The 25,296-nt window shown below is 43.0% G+C and overlaps 1 protein-coding gene across 1 annotated transcript; it reads right to left on the reverse strand.

Moving 5' to 3' along the window:
- Nucleotides 1-21,827, reverse strand: sap18 (Sin3A-associated protein). Its single transcript, XM_078545446.1, has 4 exons — nt 21,648-21,827; nt 6,587-6,696; nt 2,946-3,068; nt 1-386 (listed from the first exon to the last, which is right to left on the reverse strand). The coding sequence occupies exons 1-4, from the start codon at nt 21,759-21,761 to the stop codon at nt 230-232; spliced, it is 504 nt and encodes a 167-aa protein (XP_078401572.1). The 5' UTR covers nt 21,762-21,827; the 3' UTR covers nt 1-229.
- Nucleotides 21,828-25,296: the final 3,469 nt, after the last annotated feature.

Raw genomic sequence — 25,296 nt, forward strand, 5'->3', positions numbered from 1 at the left:
TGAAGGCACTGTTTTATTAAAAAATTCCAAACAAACTAATCAAAATCAAAAAATACAGAGCTAGAATGCACAGATGCAACCCCAAATCTGCATTGTTAAAATTAATCCTCAAAAATGCACCTCGTTTAGGAAGAAAATACAATGAAACATGCCAACTTTCTCGGTAAGACAGTAGCAGGGCCACCAACGATCAGCTACAGCTGCACAAGGGGTGCTTGGGGAAAGAAAACTAATATGGTCTCATGCGGCCAGGAGGGGGCGGTGCTCTACTAGGTGGTGTTATTGCAATGTCCAGATAGTCCCCAATTTGAAATTTTTGTGATTGTAACGTCATTGAGTCATCTGGTCCTTTCCTTCCTGAAACAGTGGTACCGATTTCTTTCACTCTGTTATAACAAAAGCAAAGCATTAGTCATCTGGATGCAATTTTTGCCAGGTAAAAAAACTAACATCTATTAGGGCTACACATTGAGCATCTGTATTTCTTTTAGAACATGCAACAGAATGAATATTTTAATCAAACCCTCTTCCCTTAAAACAGTTTCACTCTGGTGTAATCATCCTCTTAAAACTACAATGGAACTCCTTAATAATACATTATACACAGGATCACAGCTTCTGCAAAGAAAAAATAGCCTTCATAATGTGGATTATTCTGCTTCTCATTTGCCCTTTTAGATTACATATCTAGTCATGTATATAATTTGTATCTAATATCAACTACATTACCTGCATAAGTAATTTGCATTTAAACATGATTTTTATATCAAGAACATATGCATTCAGATAAAGAGAGACCATTTCACCCTTCCAGAATGTTAAACTGATTGCAGCATTTGCTTAAGTGATTCAACTGTCCTGTCCTTCACCATCCTTTAATTACCCTCTGTGCAAAGAAATGTTCTCCCCATCAGTTTAACTATTAAATATTTAGAGAGATTATTCTCAAAATTAAAGAGTGCTAGTCTCTCCAAACATAAATCATGCCTCTGCATTGTCTCCATGGTGGAAGAAGTTACAACTCTGACTTCTTTTAGAGATTAATGCTGACATAAGCAATCAAAATGTACCAGAAATTGTAACTTGCCACCACCTGGTTCAAACAGTCTTCTTGCAGGAATAGGACATTATTGTATCAAATACAAGTCGATACCAAAACAACAAATCAATAAACCAGTTTGTTTTAGGTTACCAAAGAGTATACATTCAATTTTTTTTAAAATCAAGATTAGGTTTTAACGACATATTAGAAAAGTCATAACATGTAGTTAATAGGAGCCAACTTAAGTAAACTTCATTTTACACAAATTATGGAATAATTAGATCTATTCATCTGCTGATCCAAGTTGTATTAGCTATCAAATTTGTAGCATTTAAACCATCAACCATATATCGCTGTTCCTTCACTGTCGCTGGGGGAAACTCCCTTCCTAAAAGCAGTGTGTGTGTACCTGCACCACATGGACTGCAGCGGTTCAAGAAGGCAGATCACCACCACCTTCTCAAGGGCAACTAGGGATGGGCAATAAATGCTGGCCCAGCCAGTGAAGCCCACATCCCACGAATGAATAAAAAACTCACCTGATTTCAGTTTTAGATGGGCAATTTTTCAAATTGCCCATATCACAGACTCTGTTCAACCCGCAAGTTGCAATGGAAAAAGTCAAGTATTCTATTTGCGCAGGGATATCCAAAAATAGAACATACATGCATGTGACACCAGCAGATAGTGCTCTAATTTTCCCTGTTCAACCGAACAATTCACCATAACAGGCAGAGTTTGAGCACCCCAATTCTAGGTTTTGACCACCAAATAGCTCCACATCAATTTGCATCATCAAACTCCTATATTTGCCAGACACATTACAGAGTGAGTTGCTGGTAAGTATCTAGCTTGATGAAATATTAAACAAAATTCCATACTAATATTAATATATACTTTACCCCTGACATACATCTCAGAAATTAGGTGATATAATTTTAGTTCAAGGCCAGATTTCACCCTGTTCAGCTGCTCGTTACCTCCCTAGCCATCTTAATCTACACTGCTTCCCTCCACACAACACAATAAATTTAACCCTGGCACTCAACTTCATGCACATCACATGTTCCCGTCTATACCACATTTCATCCTTAAATTGAATATCCATACGATGCAATATTTTGGATATGCTCCACCCCTTTCAAGTACTGCACTTCTACTGCTGAACTCGGCTACAAAGAATCATAAAGTGCCTAGAAGTTCATCAATGCCAGTACCCAAATTGGCAGTGTACAAAATATAATAGCATGCAAACTCCTTCCCAACCTAAAAAGGTTACTTTCTCTCAACATTATAAGATAGTCATTCTTGCAATGTTACAGTGTTCCAATCCACTGAGCAAGATGCCCATGCTTGCACTGCAACTGTGCCACCCCCATCCCCATAAGAGAATTCTTGGCTTCTGAATCAGTCCTCCCTCCTCATAGGTATTAAATACCCAAGCCTGGTTGTGCAAACTCACTTTCCAAGACAGAGCCGCTCTCCCATTGAAATAGTTTGACCCTCTCCTCCCTCCCCTAGTCATCTTTCCTCCTCCTCATCTATCCTTCATCTTGGTCCAAATATTCCTTAGCTTCCTGCTTCAATTTGACTTGAAGATTTCATATGGTTTTGACACCAAAGTTTAACCAGAATTTATTTTCTAATTTGTCCTGCATGAATTATGTGGGCTCAAAGAGCCGTTGAGTACAGTTACCTAACTGATGGAGTAATTCAAAAATCAAACGTCAACATCTAGAACTTGAGATAAGCAACTTAATGAGAATAGTGATTTAAACTTTGTGGGCCGCAAGACTCTACAGGTACATGACCATAGGAAATAGGAGGAGGAGGAGGAGGAAGCCGTTTGGTTCCTTAAGCCTGCTTCACCATTCAATAAGTTCATGGAGACTCCTATACAAACCTGTAACCAGGCCGTTTAGGATCTGGATACACAATTGCAAAGCTGAAGTGTGTTCCTTTCTTTCGGGCCTCTGGATAGACTTCCTTTACTAAACTTGTTAGCTCCTTTAGTGTAGCATCCATCCTAAATAAAAAAGACAATGCAATTATCATTTTATCAAATGCTCATGTACACTGACTTGGACTATAGCTTGTCATGGGTGGAGGAGGAAGAAAAAAAAGAATTGCTCTTTTTGAATACATTTACAAATAAAGTGAATTTTCTCCAAAAGGAGGCCACTGATCAGGAGTACATAACACAAAGTTAGCAACAAGATAGTGTTTGATTATAGATTTTTATATTGCATGCCTCTATTAAATAGATAAAAGAGAAATCATTAGGCTCCAAACTATCTGAACAATTAAGAGAAGTTAGAGAAACTGGAAAATAGGAATTTGTTGGAGATTTTTATTTTGACCTCTACTTTATGGCAAATATAAAATCAGGGTATATAATGAGGTGGGGAGGACACGGTCATGGTGGCTGAATCACTGAGGGTGCTTGTTGTGCAAAATTTAAGCGGAATGTAACCAAGGAGAAAACTGAAATCAGTAAATGAAGTCCAATTCAGGGTTATACAGAGTATAGTTAATAAAATTGGGGAGTTACAGGCACAGATTGCCTTGTGAGATTATTTGTGGCGATAAAAGAGGACCGATCTGGATGCTAAATATTCCTGGTTACAAAGTGTTCAGAAAAGTTAGGAAAGGAAAAAAGGAGGGGTGGCATTTTAGGTTAAGGAGAGTATTGCAGTACTGGAGAAAGAGGATGTGTCAGAGGATTCAAGGACAGAATCGATTTGGCTAGATCTAAGGAACAAGAAGGGTGCAATTACATTGTTTGGTGTAATGTATACACCACCAGCTAGTGGGAAGGATGTAGAGGAACAAAGCTGCAAGGAAATTACACAGAAGTGTAAACATCGTGGAGTAGTTATGATGGGGGACTTCAATTACCGTAAATAGATTGGGATAGTGGTAGTATAAGGGGCAATGAGGGACAAACGTTCCTAGATTGTGTACAGGAGAATTTCCGACAGCAGTTATGTGTTCGGTCCAACAAGAAAGGAGGCACTGCTAGACCTGGTTCTTGGGCCAAGTACATCAAGTAACAGTAGGAGAACATTTAGGGGGCAGTGATCATTGTCTCATAAGATTTAGGATTACAGCGGAAAAGGGTATGAGTCAATCCAGAGTAAGAATAATCAACTGACACAGGACGGACTTCAATGGAGCAAGAACGGAGCTGGGTAGGATAGACTGGAGCCAAAGGTTGGTGGGAAAAACAGTAGCTGAACAATGGGCTACCTTCAAAGAGGTGGTGATTTGGGCACAGTTAAGGTATGTTCCCTCAAAAGGGAAGGGTAGGACAAACAAATCCAGAGCTCCTTGGGACGACAAAGGAGATAGAAATTAAGTTAAAGAAGAAAAAGTGTGCATATGACAGGTGTCAGGTAGCAAATACAATTGAGAACCAAGCTGAATACAGAAGGTTTAGAAGGGATGTGAAAAAGCAAATATGAAAAGCAAAGAGGGATTATGAAAAAAGACTGGCAGTTAACATAAAAGGAAATCCCAAAGTATTCTATAAGCACATCAATAGTAAAATGGTAAGAGGAGTAGAACCGATTAGGGGCCAAAAAGGGGATTTACACATAGAGGCAAGAGGCATGGCTAAGGTGTTAAATGAATACTTTGTATCTGTCTTTACCTACGGAGGTAGATGCTGCCCAGGCCATGGTGACAGAGGAGGAAACTCAGTCACTGGAAGGGTTTAAAATTGATAAGAGATGTTGGATAAGCTGTTGGTACTTAAAGTTGGTCAGGCACCGGAACCAGATGAGATGCATCCAAGAATATTGATGGAAGTTAGATTGGAAATTGCAGAGGCACTGGCAATAATCTTTCAATGTTCCCTGGAGTCAGGGGAGGTGCTGGAGGACTGGAGAATTGCAAACACTATGCCCATGTTCAAAAAAGGCTGTAAAGATCTGCCCTGCAATTACAAACCAGTCAGTTTAACTTCAGTGGTGGGGAAACTTCTAGAAACAATTATTCGGGATAGAATTAATAGTCACATTGAAAAGTTTGGGTTGATTTGGAAGAGTCAGCATGGGTTTGTTAAGGGAAAATCGTGTCTAACTAATTTGCTGCAGTTTTTTTGAAGAGGTAACAAAGTTGGTTGATGAGGGCAAGGCCGTTGATGTAGTGTATATGGACTTCCAAAAGTCGTTCGATACACTGCCACACAACTTGAAGAAAGTTATAGGTCATGGAATAAAAGGGCCAGTAGCAACGTGAATACAATATTGGCTGAGGAATAGGAAACAGAGAACAGGCAGATTGGTGGCAGATGAAGTTCAATACGGAGAAGTAGAGAAGTGTGAGGTGATACACTTTGGTACAAAGAACATGGAGAGACAGTATAAAATAAAGCATACTATTCTAAAGGGTCTGCAGGAGCAGAGAGACCTGTGTACATAACTCATTAAAGGTGGAAGGACAGGTAGAGAGAGCTGTTTCTAAAGCATGCAGTATTCTAGGCTTCATCAATAGGGGCTTAGAGTACAAGAGCAGGGAGGTTATGATGAAAATATACAAGACACTGGTTAGACCTCAGCTGGAGAACTGTGTACAGTTCTGGGCGCCAGACTATAGGGAGGATGTGAATACATTGGAGAAAGTGCAGAAGAGGTTTACGAGAATGGTTCCAGGGGTAAGACACTTCAGTTATGAGGAAAGGCTGGAGAAGTTGGGACTGTTTTCCTTAGAGAGGAGAAGGCTGAAAGGAGATTTTAATAGAAGTTTTCAAAATAATGGGGGGTCTGGACAGAGTAGATAGGGAGAAACTGTTCCCATTCGTAACCAGAGGGCACAGTTTTAAGGTGTTTTGCAAAAGAAGCAAATGCGAGGTGAGAATAAACTTTTTCACACAGCGAGTAGTTAGGGTTTGGAATGCACTACCTGGAAGTGTGGTAGGGGTAGGTTCACTTGAGGCATTCAAGAGAGCATTGGATGATTATCTAAATAGAAACAATGTGCAGGGTTACGGGGAAAAGGCAGGAGATTGGTGCTAAGTTAAAATGCTCCGAGAGCCGGTGCTGACACGATGGGCCGAATGGCCTCTTTCTACACCGTAACAATTCTGTGATTCTGTGAAAGATTTTGTGTAATCGGATTGACAAATATTGAAAGTATAGACTAAAAGAACTATTAAAACAGGAAAACTGGTTAAGAGTTATCCTTCTAAAAGAAAAGTGAATACCTTGACAATCACGATGCAGACAAATTCGATATTATAATTTTCCTGTCATGTATAAAGATGCTCTAGTACTCAAATTTGTTCCATGTTTATTCCAAATGCATTTGCTGACTTTGCTTGACCAAACGAGGAGTTGGCCATTGAAATCAGACAAATCTTTGAAATTAAACCTGACAGTAAGATAATACCTTCCAAACCACATGTCAGTGTGTTATAATGACCCAATATATTAGTAGTGATAACACCCATTTCCAAAACCAGATGGTAATCCAAATGGTCATTAAGCATGAAACTAGTATAACTGTCCAAGCCATGTTTTACAGCTGAAGTACAATAATTACCAAGTGTAGATCTGTAGCTCACTAGATGGGACATTCCCTCTAGCAAAATCATCCACTCTATGATGTCTTCCATTATTAGTTGTGAACACTCTCAACAGAAGGGGACATGTCTAAATTTTTAAACATAAAATACAAAAAAATCAAGTTATCAAATCAGTGTAACATTTTTTTAAATCAGCATAAATTGCACAATTTTTTTCTCCATTATGGAATGTAAACTATTTGGAAAAGTTTAAATTAAATCCTAAACACAATTTTTCTGTAATGATTTTTGTATCAGTCAAGCTTGAACAGAGATGTGAAATTCAGGCCCAAGACTTAACAGCACAGTCACAAATTGATTAAAAAATTCAGGGTAATGTTTTTGGGATAAAGTTTGGAAAATGTTGCAAAGGTTCAGGAGGTTGTTGTATTTTACTCAAATGTCCAAAATATCCATCATACATGTTTTTCTAAAGCATAGCATAAATTAAACCATGTTGTTATGTTACTTCTTCGAATTTGAAGTAAGCAAAATAAAAATGTACAACCAACACCTTACATTTCTGAAACTCTATTACACCTACTTTATTTGACTTTTCCAATGCAAGACAGCATGAATTAAGAATAAGCTGGAAAAAGTCTGTGTAAAGGCTTGCCGAGCCCAGGAACCCAACTTTGCAAGTTTATGTATAGAGGTAAACATCTACAAGCGAGATTTTAAAAAAAGAGTGAGAGCTGGAAGTCTGAACCAAATGGGAGGGGAAAAAAGTCACAGTACATGGAGTTATGTGGGATGAGTTTGCTAGTAAGCTTCTAATTTAATCTAAATTAATCAAATATAAACTAGTATAAAATTAAACCCAATTTTATGATTTTTCATATAATTGAGTACTGATTGTAATCAGATCTAGTAGATAAATTTAAAACTAAATAGCATGGGGTAGGGAATTGTCAGTCAATTAAAATTATCTAAAAACCTAATTAAGTAAAAACATTCAGTTAGCCTCCCTGTAAAATAAAGTGACGTCAGAAGAGGAAACAGATGATTGGGGAGTCTTATTTAAGTAAGAAGTTTGATAGTAGGGCGCATGGCAGGATAGCTTGATCCTGTGTATTGCACATCCTGTTCTATGTGGGAACACCTGGATGCTTCTCATGTCCTAGACAGTCACATGTGCAGGAAGTGTTCTCAGTTGGAGTAGCTTGAGCTGCAGTTAGCATCACTGCAGTGCATCCACAAGGTCCAGAGTTTTGTGGATAGCATATTTATAGATGTGGTCACCCCGCAGCTTATGGGTATGCAGGCGCAGAGGGAATGTATGACCTCCAGACAGGTAGTGCAGGAGTCCCCCAGAGTACATTTCACTCTCCAACTTGTTACAGAAGTATAATAATTTTCATAATATTTTTCTGGTTTATTGTGAAGTATGTTTATGGGTGTAAATACAGGTAGTTGTGTGTGATTTAATTACATTTGGAGTCAAGTAGACTGCAAGCTTGAAATTATCAAAAGAAGCTAGGTGTCGAAATGTGCTCGAGATGCTAATGAGTAAACATGGATGCTGGCTTAGCATGTAAGGTGTGAAGAGAACCTGCATTTTTAGATAAGGGAAAGAATTGTTTGCATTTCAAAGGGATGTTAGTCTGTTTACAACTGGACAGATAACCAAAGCTAAGTAGCTTGTTTATTTTTCCCAAAGGTTACTGACAATATTGGCAACATAAAGGTTTTCATATTATGAGAAAGATACAGTTTCAAAGACATATGGAACAATATAATTTATATATTAGAGAGAAACATATATAAAAAGGAGAATGAAAGGCTATGTGAGGAGAGGGCCATGTAAGATAACAGGATTGTGTGAAACAGCCTTCAAGAAGGCTCCAACCATTTGTGCATAAGTCTGCTATCTAAGGTAACTGAAGTAGGGGAAGCCATTTGGAATTCCACCGTCAAGTGGGTACTGTGTTAACTTGCTGGTTTTGTTGTAAATCTAAAATCTATTTCGGACTGTTGCCTTAAAGGGGGTGTAACTGGGAGTCAGGTTAATTAGGAATTTTGGGAGTTGTAGTAATGGTGTTTGAAATCTTTTATTTTGTTAATAAATATTTTAATTTAATTTTTAAACTCTCTAAAGGTCTTGGTGGACTCATTACTTCTGAATTCAATGTACAGATCTTGTCATAATAAATGCAAATTGCAAAACCATTGTGATAGCGTGTCCAAGTTTCCCCTGTGGATTTGGTCCGCCTGGTACACATCAAGGCTATGGGCCAAATGCTGGTAAATGGGATTAGGTAGGTAGGTCAGGTGTTTCTCACGTGTCGGTGCAGACTCGATGGGCTGAAGGGCCTCTTCCGCATTGTGATTCTGTGATTCTGCCAGGTCATAACAGACTAGTATTCCATTCTGAATACTGGTGAGAGTGATGGTTCCTCTGGAGAGTGCAGCCAGAACCATGTCCATGATACCATGGCTGGTTCAGATCTACAGACAGGCAAAGATTGGGAAATCAATATTGATAGGGGATTCAATAATTAGGGGAGTAGACAGGCATTTCTGCAGCCACAGACATCAATCCAGAATGGTATGTTGCCTCCTCGGTGCCAGGGTTAAAGATGCCATTGAGTGGCTGCAGTCGTGGTCCATATCGGTATTAAAGGCATAGGTAGAAAGAGGGATGGGGTCCTGAAGGCAGAAATCACTAGATTATTCCCAGTACCACATGGTAGTGAGTATAAAAATAGAACAATAGAGCAGATGAATGCATGGCTGCAGAAATGATACAGGAGGGATTTACATTCCTGGAATATTGGGACTGGTTCTAGGTAAGATAGGACCTGTCCAGGCTGGACAAGTTGTATCTGAACAGAGTTGGGACCAATATCCTTGTGGGGTGATTGGTCAGTGATATTGTGGAGGGTTTAATCTAACTTGGCAGGGATGTGCTTAGGAGTGAGGCAAAACAAAGTGCACAGAGAACTGGGAGAGACAGACAGCACTAGAGCATAGGATGTAGTATTACATTACATGGGTTCAGAGGAAAGGGAAGGCAACAAGGTCTAAATTAGATTTACTGTGCATGCATGCGAACACAGGGAGTATGGTAATTAAGGCTGATGAGCTGCAAATGCTGATAGCCATATGGGAATTTGATCTCATGCTGATAACAGAGACCTGGATCAAAAAAAAGGACAAGACTGGATACTAAATATTTCTGGATACAAGGGCTCGGGAAAGAAAGGTGAGGTAACACACTGGTTAAGGAGAACATTAAAGTGGAAAGAGAGGATGTCCTAGAGGGTTCAAGGACAGAATCTATTTGGTTAGAGCTAAGAAACAAGAGAGGTACCATGATCTAACGGGAGTATTCCATAGGCCACCAGCTAGTGGGAAAGATTTCGAGGAACAAATCTGCAAGGAAATTATAGAGTAGTTATAATGGGGGACTTTTACTATCCCAGTCTATTAAGATACATAATTATAGTGTGAAGGCAGAGAGGAGGAAGAGTGTTTCTGAAGTGTGTTCAGGAGAATAGGGGCATAGAATACAGAAGCAAGTAGGTCATGATAACCTTGTATTAAACACTGGTTCAGCCTCAACTTCAGTAACGTGTTCAGTTCTCAGTGCCACACTTTAGGAAGTGTTAAAATCCTTGGTCAGACCCCCAAATTGGTGAGATTTGGTTAGGGAGCAATAATGTTTGTTTAAAGTAGACTAAGTTTGAGATTCAAGGCAATTGATCAGTGAAGAAAGCCACAAGATTTCACAGGTTTTGAACAGACAAAAATAAACTTTAACATACAAGGTCAGAAAGATAAAACAACTTACAATATCTAGCTTATACTCCAACATCCAGGGTAAGTATGAGGTACATGTGAATTAACAAGCCAACTGTGGTCGGAACACACTACACTACACACTAATGGTAGATGCAACCAAAACAGATTCCACGATTTCTCAGCAACCCACCCAGATGTCAGTAACACTGTCAACTAATTTCACTGAGACTTTTCTCTCTCTCACGAGGGTTTCCAATCTTCACCTTCAAAGATCTTGCCTTGGAATTCTCCCCAAAAGTCGCTCCAACTCAGACAGCTTCAACAATAGGACACCTCGCAGGATTTCAATCTCATCTCCTGTGATTTTGTTCTCCTGGATTCCCGTGTTTACACTTGGGTACCAACTCACAAGCACAATTTCAGCTCTTTGGCCGTGCCGAGTAAAACACTACTGCTCCAAAGGGGTACCTTTGCCCCACTCTTTAAGAGTATTATGCTGCTATTTACCAGAAAATTAAACTCACTGATATAGTGACCAGTTTATGCTCAATTTCTTAGAGTGAAGAGATGAAATGGAATTAAGGGACTTCTTCATCCAAAACTATTTTTTAACATACCTATGTGTTCTCTACCACATTGCATGATGCCATGCAATGAAGCATGGCATCATTAGAAGATGCAATTCGGGAAGACTTAAAATAAGAAAGTTACCTGAAGTTCAATGACAAGTAAGCTTCTTTTAGTTAAAGCTTTTTTCCTGTTTTGGGTTCACAGTTGTAAAAGTAGCATTACTGTTACGGACAGGAAAGAGACAATCAAACTGCACTGATTTCCTCTTACAACCTGTAAGCAGAAGGCGTAAGAATTTTTTTTAAAGAATAAACGGTGGCATGCACGTAGATAGGCTTGGTACTATGCTTGGCATGCTCTCTTGCATTCTTTCTTGAACCAGGGTTGATCCCCTGGCTTGACGTTAATGGTAGAGTGAGGAATAAGTCAGGCCATGAGGTTACAGATTGTGCTTGAATATAATTCTGCTGCTGCTGATGGCCCATTGCACCTCATGACTGCCCAATTTTGAGTTGTTAGATCTATTCTGAATTTATTCCATTTGGCACATTGGTAATTCTACACAACAGACGGTATCCTTAGCATGAAGACAGGACCTCAAGCCTGCTAGGACTGTGCTGTGGTCACTGTTATAATACAATATTCTCATGGACAGTTACATCTGTGATTGGCAGACCTCGTCACCTGTCACAGGTCTAGTCTGGCAGATGCCCTTCAGGACTCGGCCAGCTGTGGTACTACTGAACCACTTGGTCATTGACATTGAAGTCCCCCACCCAGAGTATGTTTTGTGCCCTTGCTACCCTCAGTGCTTCTTCCAAGTGGTGTGCATGGAGAAGTACTGAGGGAGGGCCGTAGGTGGTATTGTGATGGCCCATCTACTTTTGGGGCATGACCAATATTATATTGGAGTGGCGGCCCCTTTAAGAACTAGGTTTCTCTGGAAGATGATTTCTTGCAAAAAGCAACTTGCTTGCAGTAACTGATCATGGGACCAAGCTGTTTGGGAGATAAAGAATAGTTAAAAAAAAAGGGTAAATAATTACAGTGGGAGTGTGGAGGGGGGAAAATAGATTCTTGTACATGGTTCTGTTTAGTATAAAACAAACTGACCGCAGGGAATATTTCTTTCCAGCAGAATTCAGTTGAAAATTGTGTGTGTTGGCTATAAAGGTTTAAAACCCTTGAAAACTGATAAATGAGTTGGGCTTCTGGGGTAGCCATGTGGTGGAGAGAGAAAGACTAAATGCAAGACTCCAGAGTTAAAGAACGCTAGAACCAAGAAAATTCTGACCTGAAGCTCTACGCAATGCTTGTGTTGAACTGGGAGTCTACATCCATGGAATGTTTGGAGATTTGAAGGGACAACCTTGCCAGAAATAAGCAGAAGGTCTAAGAAATCTCAATCATTATGCAAATCTTTGAAACAGTATGCAGACTAAGTGGTTAACCTTTCAATTTCTGATGAGTATTTGACTTGAGTTTCTCAGGGGTGTAAGACAAACGGGTGCACAAGGAAATTTGAGTCAAGAAGTTTGGTTCAGAGTATAAGTAACTGTGCTCTTTGTAGTTTTAATATTTTTGACATAACTGATGAAGTGCAGTTAATATTCATGTCATTTGAGTTTTGTGCAGTAAAATTATTTTATTTTAAACCTTGGGCCTTTAGAAAATACCTGGGTTTTTGGATTTCCAAGAAAATAAAACGATACTTGTTTCTACTGAGATCAGAGTGGTATCCATGCCCATATCTGACCTGATGCCATGAGACTCCATGGCATCTGGAGTCAATGTTGCAGATTTCTAGGGCAACCTCTTCCCAACTGTATACCACTTTACCACCACCTCTTCTGGGTCTGTCCTGCCAGTGGGACAGAGCATACCCAGGGATGGTGATGGAGATGTCTTGGACATTAGCTGTAAGGTATGATTCCATGAGTATGAGTCTGACTATGTCAGGTTGTTGCTTGACTAGTCTGTGGGACAGCACTCCCAACTTTAGCACAACCACCAAAAGTTAGTAAGAGTTGACTGTGCGGTTATCAATTGTGATGCCCAAGTCGAGGCCTGGTGGTCTGTCCAGTTATATTCCTTTTTGATTAGCAGTTTGGTACAACTTGCTTGCTAGGCCATTTCAGGGGGCAGTCAAGAGTTAACCACAAGGTGTGGAGTCTGGAGTTATATGTAAGTGAGACAAGATAAGGACAGCACATTTCCTTCCCTAAAGGTCATTAGTGAACCAGATGGGTTTTAACGACAATTCAGCAATTCCATGGTCACACTTAATGAGGCTAACTTATAATTTCAGATTTATTAATTAATTGAATTATATTTCCCTCTCTCGTTGGCAGTCCCTCGGAGTCCAGGACAATGTTTGTCAGGCTTGGTGAGACTTCAGATGACGGAGGAGTCCAATTCTGGATCCCCATGTTGTTCCGCAGTGGGGGCACGCTGTTGTGCAGGGAAGTGGAAACTACAGCCCCGGGTTGGCTTCCTTTGCCTTCCTCTGCCGCTGCCGTTCCGCCTCGCTGTTGAGTCGGAGCCACCAAGTGGCTTGCGCCTTGATGGACTAGTGATGCCATGCCCAGCGATCGGCAGCATTCTCCTCCCAGTCAGTGGTGTTAATGCCTTCATGTTTTAGGGCGACCTTGAGCGTATCCTTATACCTTTTCCTTTGGCCGCCCTTTGAGCATTGGCCAACGGAGAGCCATGAGAAGAGAACGTGCCGAGAGAGGCAGTTTTCAGGCATCCGAATGCAATGGCCCGTCCTTCGGTGTTGGTTCCGCAGGAGCAGGGCTTCAATGCTGGTAAACGCAGCTTCATGGAGGTTGCTCATGTTAGTCTGGCGTTCCTCCCATTTGAACCCCAGGATTCCACGCAAGCACTGCAGATGGAAGCTCTTAAGGATCTTAATCTGGTATTGGTAGGCTATCCATGTTTCGCTGCAGTAGAGGAGGGTGGTCAACGCAACGACCTAAAAACCAGACCCTTTGTTGACTTGCAAAAGTCCCTGTTGCCAAAGACACATTGGCGCAGCTTGAAGGCAGAGATGGCACAGTTGACTCAGCACTGGACTTCCTCATCAATTGTGATCCCTTGGGAGAGGTGGCTGCCAGGATAAGGGAAGTGCTGCACATACGCCAGAGCCTATGTAGATGGTGTGGAGGATGCTCAACTGGCCCAGGAAGATTTATGAAGGACCTTCATCTTGGCGATGTTGAAGGACAGGCCAAGCCTCTTATATGAGGTGTTGAAGAGGTCAAGCATCCTTTGTATGCCTTGTACAGAGTGAGCCATCACACAGCAGCCATCCGCAAACTGAAGGTCATGGATGTTTATGGTGAGTTTTGTTTTTGCCCAAAAGCGACAAAAGGCTGAAGAGCTTCCCGTCCAGACGATACTGAATGCTGACACCAGGTGGTTGATCATCTTGGATGAGGTGGACAATGACAGTCAGGTAAATGGTGAACCAGGTGGGGCGACCTCACAACCTTGTTTGACCCTGGTCCGGATGTGAAAGGTGCCAGTTTCAGATCCTCCACTCAGGACACAGTGGTCATGTTGTCATGCAGGAGTCTCAGGATGGTGACAAACTTCAACGAGCAACCAAAGCAATGGAGGATGGTCAGTAGAGCTTCACGATTTAAAGAATCGAACTCCTTGTTCAGGTCGATGAAGGCGAGGGACAATTCTCGATTTTGCTTGACATTTTTCCTGGATCTTTTTAGCCACAAAGACCATGTCCACAGTACCCCGGGATGGTCGGAATCCACACTGGATTTCCGGGAGGATCCCCTCAGTGAGCGGGCGAAGGCGGTTCAGGAGGATGCAGGCCAGGATCTTACCCACAATGGAGAGGAGGGAAATCCGCCTGTATTTTCATAATCAGATTTGTCCCCCTTCTAGTGGATGGTAATGATTGTCACATTCTTGAGATCCCAGGGGATGTCCTCTTCGTGCCAGAGGCGGAGGATGAACTGTGGAATCATGACGTGAGCTGATAGCCAGCATGGTAGGCCTCTGCGGGTATACCATCTGGCCCACAAGCTTTGTTGGGTTTCATCTGTTGGATGGCCCACTTAAGCTCATCGATGGTTGGTGGATCGCCGAGGGAATCTTCCATAGGGTGTCATGGGACTGCTTGGAGGATCTCCTCCGATACAGTGGAGTCGTAATTCAGGGGCAGTTTGTTTGAAGTGCTCCTTCCAAACTGATGGATGGCGTCATCGTCCTTGAGGAGCTGGGAGCTATCCTGTGATCGGAGAGGGTTTTGCCCAGTCAATCGGGGTCCATAGATTGTCTTGGTAGCCTGGAAGAAGTTGCACATGTTGTGCTGGTTGGTGTAGGCCTGAATCTCCACCCACCAGCTGTTTCTCATGTCTCAAATGTGCCGCTAGACCTCAGCCTTCAGCTGGTGCTACAATGCCGTCATTTGACAGATGCGAGGGTGACTTTGCCAGGCGATGAAGGCTGCTCGCTTCTGCACGAGGAGGTCGCAGATCACAGTGTCATCAAACCAGTCCTGGCGTGGACCCAATAGTGTGTGCGCAGACTAGGACAGCTGACTTGAGTTGCTCCCAGTAGGCCTGGATAGAAATGGGCACTTGCTCCAGTGCACTGTGCAACTGGGCCTGGAACTCTTCCTGCAGTCCCGGTTCCTTCAGTGCTGCAACATTCAGCTTTCTCCAGGTAGCTTTTTGGGTCCTCTGGTGCTTGACGCCAGGCAGATGATGTTTATCACCAAGAGCAAAAGTCGATGGTCCATCCAGCAATATTCAGAACCCTTCATGACCCTCATGACAAGCACATCCCTCAGGTCTCTTTGCCTCGGACAATGATATAGTCCAGAGGTGCCAATGCCCCAACCTCAGGTGCCTCCACGTGTTCTTGAGCTGCTTCTTCTGGTGGAAGACCGTGTTGGGCATGACCAGATCGTGTTGGGCGCACTTGGTCAAGAGTAGAATGCTGTTGGCATTGGCCTTCCCCACACTCTTCTTGCCAGTAGTTCTGCTCCAGATTTCGTGGTCACGTCCAACTTGTGCATTAAAGCACCTAGGAGGACGACCTTGCTGTTCCTGGAGACGGAAGCAAAGACGCCATCAAGATCAGAGCAGAACCTCTCCTTGACTTCATGGTCAGAATCTAAATGACAGTGGTGCATTGGTTACGACTGAGATGCAGGTATAGGGTCATCAGCCTCTCATCAAACTCCCTTTGACAAAGAGCACGGCAGTTATCCTGCTCCTCATGGTGAAACCAACTCCGTGGACATGGGGGTCACGGTCTGACTTCCCTTTCCAGAAGGTGGTGTGCCCTCCAATGGCCGCCCTCAGCTGCCCCATCCCAATGAGCCTGGTTTCACTGAGAGCAGCAATGTCGATGTTGTGCCTCACTAGCTCCCGAGCCACAATGGCAGTTCATCTTTCCGGCCGATCACTCTTTGGGTTGTCAACAAGTGTCCTCACATTCCAGATTCTGAAGTTTAGTTTTTTTCTTGTTGCGACCATAGGGATGGTAATCCAGCTGGGCGTGGTTTCATAGCCAGGAGAAATGGGGCAGCCTATTTTTGGGACACCTTTTCTAGCTCCTTCCCCGTTCGAGGTAAACAGAGGGTACCCTGAAGAAGACTGCTCAGTCGCAGATGCAGCTGCCAAAAGGCACCCCTGTCCGTCCTGGCACAGGTGCCCAACGACCACCACACATCCGCCACTGCCTGTGTGCGGAATTTTGACTAGGGGCCTGGAGGTATCACAGCCCTGCCCCTGTCGTCAGCCCTCCATCGTCACAAAGCTTTTCGCCTGACAGTCCTGTGTGTGGCGTAGTTTAGCGCGGGGACTCCAGTGCACAGCCGGGTTCCATATGGACTTGGCCGTTGGTGGCCGGGTTCAGTGGCATGACGGATCATGACGGCTGGGGCCACTTCCCCATTGCAGCCTTCTTCTGCCTTCACAGCCTTTGATGCCGCAGCCCTCCTCCGCCGTGTAGGACTGCTTGGATTGTTCTTTGTCTGGAACTTCCACCTCAACCTTACTGCCATAAGAGACCCAAATAGGACTCAGAGCTCCGGACAGCATCGCTCACGGGTTCATTGGGACACGCAAGCCTCTCCACCACCGCAAGGTGATGATCCTTGGAAACAGATCTAGCAACTCAAGACCAGGCAACCATGAGGCACTGTGGGCCATCGGCAACACAGAATTGTACTCTACCACAATCTAACCTCATGGCCTGGCATATCCCCCACTTTTCCATTACCACCAAGCCAGGGAATCAACCCTGGTTCAAAGAAGAGTGCAGGAGGGCATGCCAGGAGCAGCATCAGGCAAACCTAAAAATGAGGTGTCAATCTGGTGAAGCTACAACACAAGACTACTTGTCTGCTAAACAACATAAGCAGCAAGCAATAGACAGAGCTATGCAATCCCACAACATACGGATCAGATCTAAGCTCGGCAGTCCTGCCACATCAGCAATAACCTGCTCACAATGCCCAGTTTGGGTTCCGTCAGGGTCACTCAGCTCCTGATCTCATTACAGCCTTGGTTCAAGCATGGACAAAAGACTTGAACTCCAGAAGTGATGTGAGAGTGACAGCCCTTGATATCAAGGCAGCATTTGACAAAGTGTGACATCAAGTAGCCCTAGCAAAACTGGAGTCAATGGGAATCAGGGAGGGAAAACAACTAGCACAAAGGTATGTGGTTCTGGTTATTGGAGGTCAATCATCTCAGTTCCAGGACATCGCTGCACGAGCTCCATTGGGTAGTGTCCTAGGCCCAACCATCTTCAGCTGCTTCATCAGTGACCTTCCTTCCATTATAAGGTCAGAAGTGGGGATGCTTGCACAGTGTTCAGCACTATTCACAACTCCTCAGATACTGAAACAGTCCATGTCCAAATACAGCAAGACCTGGACAATATCCAGGTTTGGGCTGACAAATGGCAAGCAACATTCACACCACACAAGTGCCAGGCAATGACCATCTCCAACAAGAGAGAATCTAACCATTACCCCATGAAATTCAATGGCATTACCATCACTGAATCCCCACTATCAACATTCTGGAGGTTACCATTGACCAGAAACTGAACTGGACTAGCCATATAATACTGTGGCTAAAAGAGCAGGTCAGAGGCTAGGAATCCTGTGGCGAGTAACTCGCTTCCTGACTCCCCAAAGCCTGTCCACCATCTACAAGGCACAAGTCAGGAGTGTGATGGAATACTCTCCACTTGCCTGGATGAGTGCAGCTCCAACAACACTCAAGAAGCTTGACACCAGGACAAAGCAGCCTATTTGATTGGCACCCATCCACAAACATTCACTCCCTCCACCACCGACGCACAGTGGTAGCAGTGTGTACCATCTACAAGATGCACTGCAGGAAGTCACCAAGGCTCCTTAGACAGCATCTTCCAAACCCACAACCACTACTACCTAAAAACACAAGGGCAGCAAATACATGGGAACACCAGCACCTGCAAGTTCCCCTCCAAGCTACTCACCATCCTGACTTGGAAACATATCGCCATTCCTTCAGTCGGGTGACCCTTCGCTGGATCAAAAACCTGGAACTCCCTCCCCAACAGCACTGTGGGTGTACCTATACCACAAGGATCGCAGCAGTTCAAGGCAGCTCACCACTACCTTCTCAAGGGCATGTAGGGATGTGCAATAAATGCTGGCCTAGCCAGTGATGCCTGCGTCCCAAGAATGAATAATAAAAAACTATCGAAAGTGCCACCTTTCAGATGAGAAGTTATGCTGAGGCCTATCTGCTCTCTCTGATGGAGGTAAAGGTCCTTTGATACTATTTCTAAGAGCACAAGAGTTTGTCTTTTGTCCTGGCCAACACTGGTCACTAAAGCAGATCTGATCATTTATCTCATTAATATTTCTGGGACCTTGCTATGTGCAATTGCCTATCATGCTTTCCTACATTACAACAATGACTATACTTCAAAATTACTAAGTTGGTTCTGAAGCACTTATGAGTTATACTGAGCTTATGGAAGGAACCATATAAATGCAATAAAGCAGAAAATGCTGGAAACACACAGCAGGTTAGGCAGCATCTGTGGAGAGAAACAAAATTAATGTTTCAGGTCAATGGCCATCATCAACTTAAAACATTATTCACTGCTTCTCTCCACAGATACTACCTGATCCAAAGTGTTTCCAGCATTGTGTTTTTATTTCAGATTGCCAGCATATTTGTTTTATAAATGTAAGACTTTTAACAGAACAAGACAGTCCTTCATATCTGGTTCTTCCACAAACCATCTCATTTTCAACCCAATCCATTTAAGCCCCATCACTTGACAACCCAGTTAAATCCAGATAAAAGTTCTCGTTAAAAATCGTGATTCAATTGTGGATTTGTTACCTAGACTGGACTATGTACCAGGATGTTTAATACAACGTGGTTGGGTGCAAGGAGCAATGTCAAGTGAAAGAAAATTGGATAGAGATCAAAAATGTGAAAAAAATGTTCCAAACAGTAATTAAAATTTGGAGGAATGAGGCTTCCCATCAGCTGAAGTTATTTTTTTAAATAAAAGGCCCAGTTATTTCAATGTCCAACAACTTTACAGCACATACATGAATGTATTCCCAGCCCAAATGAACGAAGGAGCTAAGTGGCCATTATAGTTCCTAAGACCAATGGGATCTGTATTGCCACAGTAACAGTGATCTAAGTTCCTCTGGGGTATAATCAGGTTGAATGAAATAATGCCCATGTGTGCACCCTTTTTAACCAATATCTATTTGCACCATTATTTCCAGCCAATCTCATTATCATACATCAGAACATAAAAATAGATATAAACAAGTAGAGATCCACTAAAACAATTGCAGTCACCACAGTCGCCATCCTGACTTGGAAATATTCCTTCACTGTCACTGGGTCAAATCCTGGAACTCCCTTTCTAACAGCACTGTGGGTGTACCTACACCTCATGGTCAGCAGCGGTTCAAGATGGCAGCTCACCACCACCATCTCAAAGGGCAACTAGGGGTGGACAATAAATGCTGACCCAACCAGCGAAGCCTACATCCCATGAATGAATAGAAAAAATTGCAGCCGAAGGAAAGCTCCAGACACACACCATATATTCCTATTTTAAGTATGAAAATTGTTCAAGTTTCCAGCTGTCCAAATGTCATCCATGCACATTAGGCACAGCACATTTAAAATATACAATTGTGGAAACTTTTCAATTTTTAATGTGACTTATACTGTTATCATAAAAATGTATTCAAAGAAAAAAAAAAGAAAAAAGAATCACTCAAAAGTAATAAATCACCTGAAAAGTGTAGTTTCTTGCAGCATCAAATTCTACACTTAATTTTACAAATGTTTTGAAACAATGTAATTGCAAGGGATTAACATGTACCCGCATGAATTGGGGCATCACTATAATGAACTGAGACGTGTTGAGGAGAGTTAAGCAAAAAACTGCGGATGCTGGAAATCCAAAACAAAAATAAAAATAAAAATACCTGGAAAAACTCAGCAGGTCTGGCAGCATCTGCGGAGAGGAACACAGTTAACGTATTTCCATCCATTGTTTTATCTCTACCTTTTATCCTATTTCGATGCCTTCACCCCACCCCCACTAGAGCTATCTGTACCTTGCTTGTCCTTTCTACCCTTAATTAGCACATTCCTTAGATAATATCAACAGCTTCAACACCTCTTTGTGCTTTTGTCTATGACATCTTTTGGCTATCTCCACCTATCACTGGCCCTCTATCCAGCTCTAATTGTCCCACCCCCCACACCCCTTAAACCAGCTTATATTTCATTTTTACTTTTACTTTACTTTACTTTTACTTCTATTTTTACTTAGTTCTGTTGAAGAGTCATACAGACTCAAAACGTTAACTGTGTTCCTCTCCGCAGATGCTGCCAGACCTGCTGAGTTCTTCCAGTTTTTATTTTTGTTGAGGAAAGCAATCCATAGACGGACGTAAAAGGTTGAAGGAAATTTGGGCATAGCATTATTTTGTGCATAAATAACTTATGCTCGCGTTTCCTTTTCTTTTACATCCGAAATTCGTCCTGAGCGATGGCACAAAATGGGTATCAGATCAGCTGCCTGATATTCAGTTCCACTTCAGTCAATGGAATTAAATAACAGTCACTGTATATAACAGGCGATCGATCCGATACCGCCCGTTTTAACGTCGCCAAAGTCGAATTTCTCCTCTCTGGTATTTGCTTTACACCCCTACTTACGCGAGTCCCTGGGCGCAAATCTACAGGCAGGTTTACACCAAAAAAGTGGCTGGGTTAGATGCAGGATCGCAGCTTGGCCTCACTCTAACATTAATAAAGATCATCACACCACAAAAGAAAATGTTAAGAGCAAAAAACAACTCTTAGGTAAAGAAAACAAAAAAAAATTCTGGCCTGTGGTTTTCATTCCAGAAATTTCCAGAGTTACTGGTTAAAACCGGGGGAACCGTGTGTTTGGCCTCATCGAGAACCGGCCAATACCGCCGGGGTCCATCAGACAGACAATGTCTGTCCCTCCGAGAAAAGTTTCACATCGGAGATCGCCCGCAATCTCCAAACCAGAAACCGAGTCCCGGGCATCCGGCGGCGGCGCCTTCAAACGTGCGCCTTATCACCAGGCTTTGGCCTAACTCAACTTCCAGGGCCGCAGCCTCGGGTAAACAGCACCCCCGCCGCCGCCGCCATTGCCAGCGGTTCTCACCTTTTCTCGATCCACCGGCTTTTCTGGTTCTTTCTTAATCTCCTCCTGAGTGACTCTCGATTCCACGGCCATGTTCGCTCCCCTCCGCTCTCTCAGCGATGGCGACCGCACCATAGAGAGCGAGCGAGCCCTGAGAACCGCGCACGCAGAACGCGCATGTCAACAATTGTCTGTGACAGTTACGGCAACCATCTTTGATCCAGGCATTGGAAGACAGTTGCAGGGTCATGAGACTCGAAACGTCAACTGTGCTCTTCTCCGCCGGTGCTGCCAGACGTGCTGAGTTTTTCCAGGTATTTCTGTTTCTGTATTGGAAGACAGTGACTGGCATTGGAGCAACGGTGCTTGACAAATAGCACAGTAACTGGCCATTGAGTCCATCGTTTGCCTGCTTATCGTTTCCGCACATGAGAAAGTTAGAATAGTCCCAACTCCCTTTAGCCATTAATCTTTGTCAAGTAACTGTCTAAATTATCATTAGCAAATAATCTGGGCTTGTTGTAGTGCAGCCTTGTCGCCTATTTTTAATAGAGTTGATCTGCAGACAATTTTCTAAGTGGAAACATTAGGTTTAGTTACAATACAGTCAGCAGCAACTACAGGTGTACTTTCAACTCTATCTCTACACTGACTGTGGAGGTAGCCCATATTGCTAACACATTGGTTTATACAGATCAGGTGATCTTACATCACAGGACCATTCTTAAAGGTACAATTCAACAATTAACAAAACCATAATTACTATAGGGCTCTCTATTAATTATTGTTTTTGGCACAGAATTGCACATTCTAATATCAATTTTTCTAATCTTTTTAATCATTTTTGCAATGCCTTAAATTTCACCAATGTATGCAACAATTTATTAACACCTTGCATTTATATAGCACCTTCAATATAGTAAAATGTCCCAAGGCATATCACAGGAGCATTGTTAAATAAAATTTGGCTCCAAGCCACATAAGGAGATATTAGGGCAATTGACCAAAAGCATTAAGGAGCATTTTAAAGAAGAATAGGGAAATAGAGAGGTTTTTGGGGTGGGAAATTCCAGAGGTTAGGTTCCAGGCAGCTGACAGCTTCCAATGGTGGAACAATTAAAATAGGGGATTCTCAAGAGGCCCAAATTGGAGAAGCGCAGATATCTCAGAGTGTTGTAGGGTTGGGGAGATGACAGAGATAGGGAGGACTGTGGTCATGGAGGGGTTTGAAAACCAGAAGTGAATTTTCAGACTGAGACATTACTCAACTGGGAGACAACATATATCAGTGAGAACAAGAGTGACAGGTGAATGGAACTTGCAAAGTTAGGACACAGATGACAGAGTTTTGGAAGAGTTCAAATTTATAGAGGGTACAAGGTAGGATGCTGGCCAGGAGGGCAGTGGAATTGTCAAGTCTAGAGGTAACAAAGGCATGAATGAAGGTTTTAACAGCAGTTGAGGCAGAGGTGGAAACAAGTGATGATATGAAGTAGGCAGTCTTGGTGATGGAGAAGATATGGGCTTGAAATCCCAACTCAGAGTTAAATAAGATACCAGGGTTGCAAATATTCTGGTTCCACCTTGGGCAGAGGTTAGCAGGAAAGATGGAATTGTCGGTTAGGGAATGCATTTCACAGCAAGGACTAAAGACAATGGCTTTTGTTTTTCCAATATTTAGTTGGAGGATATTTCTACTCATCAATACTGGAGTTTGGAACATACAAACCTAAGAAATAGGAGCAGGAGAAGATCAGACAGGCTGGCGAACCTCCTCCACCATTCAATATGATCATGGTTGATCTTGAGCTTCAATTCCATTTTTCCACCCAGACCCCATCCCTTAATTCCATGAGAAATCAAAAATCTGTCTATCAGAGCTTTAAATATAATAATGAGGATGCATCTACAAACCCTGCAAAACAGCATAAGCAGCAAGTGACAGACAGATCTAAGCGATTCCACAACCAATGGATCAAATCTATGCTTTGTAGTTCTGCCACATCCAGTGGTGAATAGTGGTGGACAATTAAACAACTCACTGGAGGAGGAGGCTCCACAAATATCCCCATCATCAATGATGGGGGAGCCCAACATATCAATGCAAACGATAAGGCTGAAGCATTCATAACAATCTTCAGCCAGAAGTGCCGAGTGGATGATCCATCTTGGCCTCCTCCGGAGGTCCCCAGCATCACAGATGTCAGTCTTCAGCCAATTCAATTCACTCCATGTGATATCAAGAAAAGACTGAAGCTACCGACCTGCAAAGGCTATGGGTCCTGACAATATTCTGGCAATAGTACTGAGGACTTGTGCTCCAGAACTTGCTGCACTCCTAGCCAAGCTATTCCAGTGCAGCTGCAACACTGGCATCTACCCGGCAATGTGAAAAATTTCCCAGGTATGTCTGGTACACAAAAAGCAGGCCAAATCCAACCTGGCTAATTCCTGCCACATCAGTCCACTCTCAATCATCAGTAAGGTGAAAGAAGAGGTCATCAACAGTGCTTTCAAGGGGCACTTGCTTAGCAATAACCTGCTCACTGATGCTCAGCTTGAGTTCCGCCCGGACCACTGAGCTCCTGACCTCATTACAACCTTGGTTCAAACCTGGACAAAAAAGCTGAACTCCAGAGGTGAGGTGAGAATAACTGCCCTTGACATCAAGGCAGTATTTGACTGAGGGCAAGGATCCCTAGCAAAACTGGAGCCAATGGGAATCAGGGGGAAAACTTTCTGCTGGTTGGAGTCATAACTAGCACAAAGGAAGATGGTTGTGGTTGTTGGAGGTCAATCATCTCAGTTCCAGGACATCACTGCAGGAGTTCCTCAGTGCAGTGTCCAAGGCCCAATCATCTTCAGCTGCTTCATCAATGATCTTCCATCCATATAAGGTCAAAAGTGGAGATGTTCGCTGATGATTGCATGATGTTCAGCACCATTCACGGCTCCTCAGATACTGAAGCAGTCCATGTCCACATGCAGCACGGCCTGAACTATATCCAGGCTTGGGCTGACAAGTTGCAAGTAACATGTGTACCATACAAATACCAGGCAATTACCACCTCCAACAAGAGAGAATCTAACCATTGTTCCTTGACTTTCAATGATATTTCCATTGCTGAATCCCCCACTATCAACATCCTGGGGGTTACCATCGACCAGAACCTGAACTGGACTAGCCATATAAAGGCTATAAGAGTAGGTCAGAGGCTAGGAATCCTGCGGCAAGTAACTTACCTCCCGACTCCCCAAAGCCTGTCCAACATCTACAAGGCACAAATCAGGAGTGTGATGGAATACTCTCCACTTGGCTGGATGAGTGCAGCTCCAACGACACTCAAGAAGCTTGACACTTTCCAGGACAAAGCACCCCTCTTGAGTGGCACCCTATTCACAAACTTTCACTCCCTCTGCCACTGATGCACAGTGTCAGCAGCGTGTCGATCTACAAGATGCACTGCAGCAACTCACCAAGGCTCATTGGAAAGCACCTTCCAAACCCATGACTGCTACCATCTAGAAGGACAAGGGCAGCAAACTGGTGGGACACCATCACCTGGAAGTTCCCCTCCAAACCACTCATCATCCTGACTTGGAAATATATTGCTGTTTCTTCACTGTCATTGGGTCGAAATCCTGGAACTCCCTTCCTAACAGCACTGTG

The sequence above is a fragment of the Cetorhinus maximus genome, chromosome 7 (assembly GCF_964194155.1).
Source record: "Cetorhinus maximus chromosome 7, sCetMax3.hap1.1, whole genome shotgun sequence".
Taxonomy (NCBI): domain Eukaryota; kingdom Metazoa; phylum Chordata; class Chondrichthyes; order Lamniformes; family Cetorhinidae; genus Cetorhinus; species Cetorhinus maximus.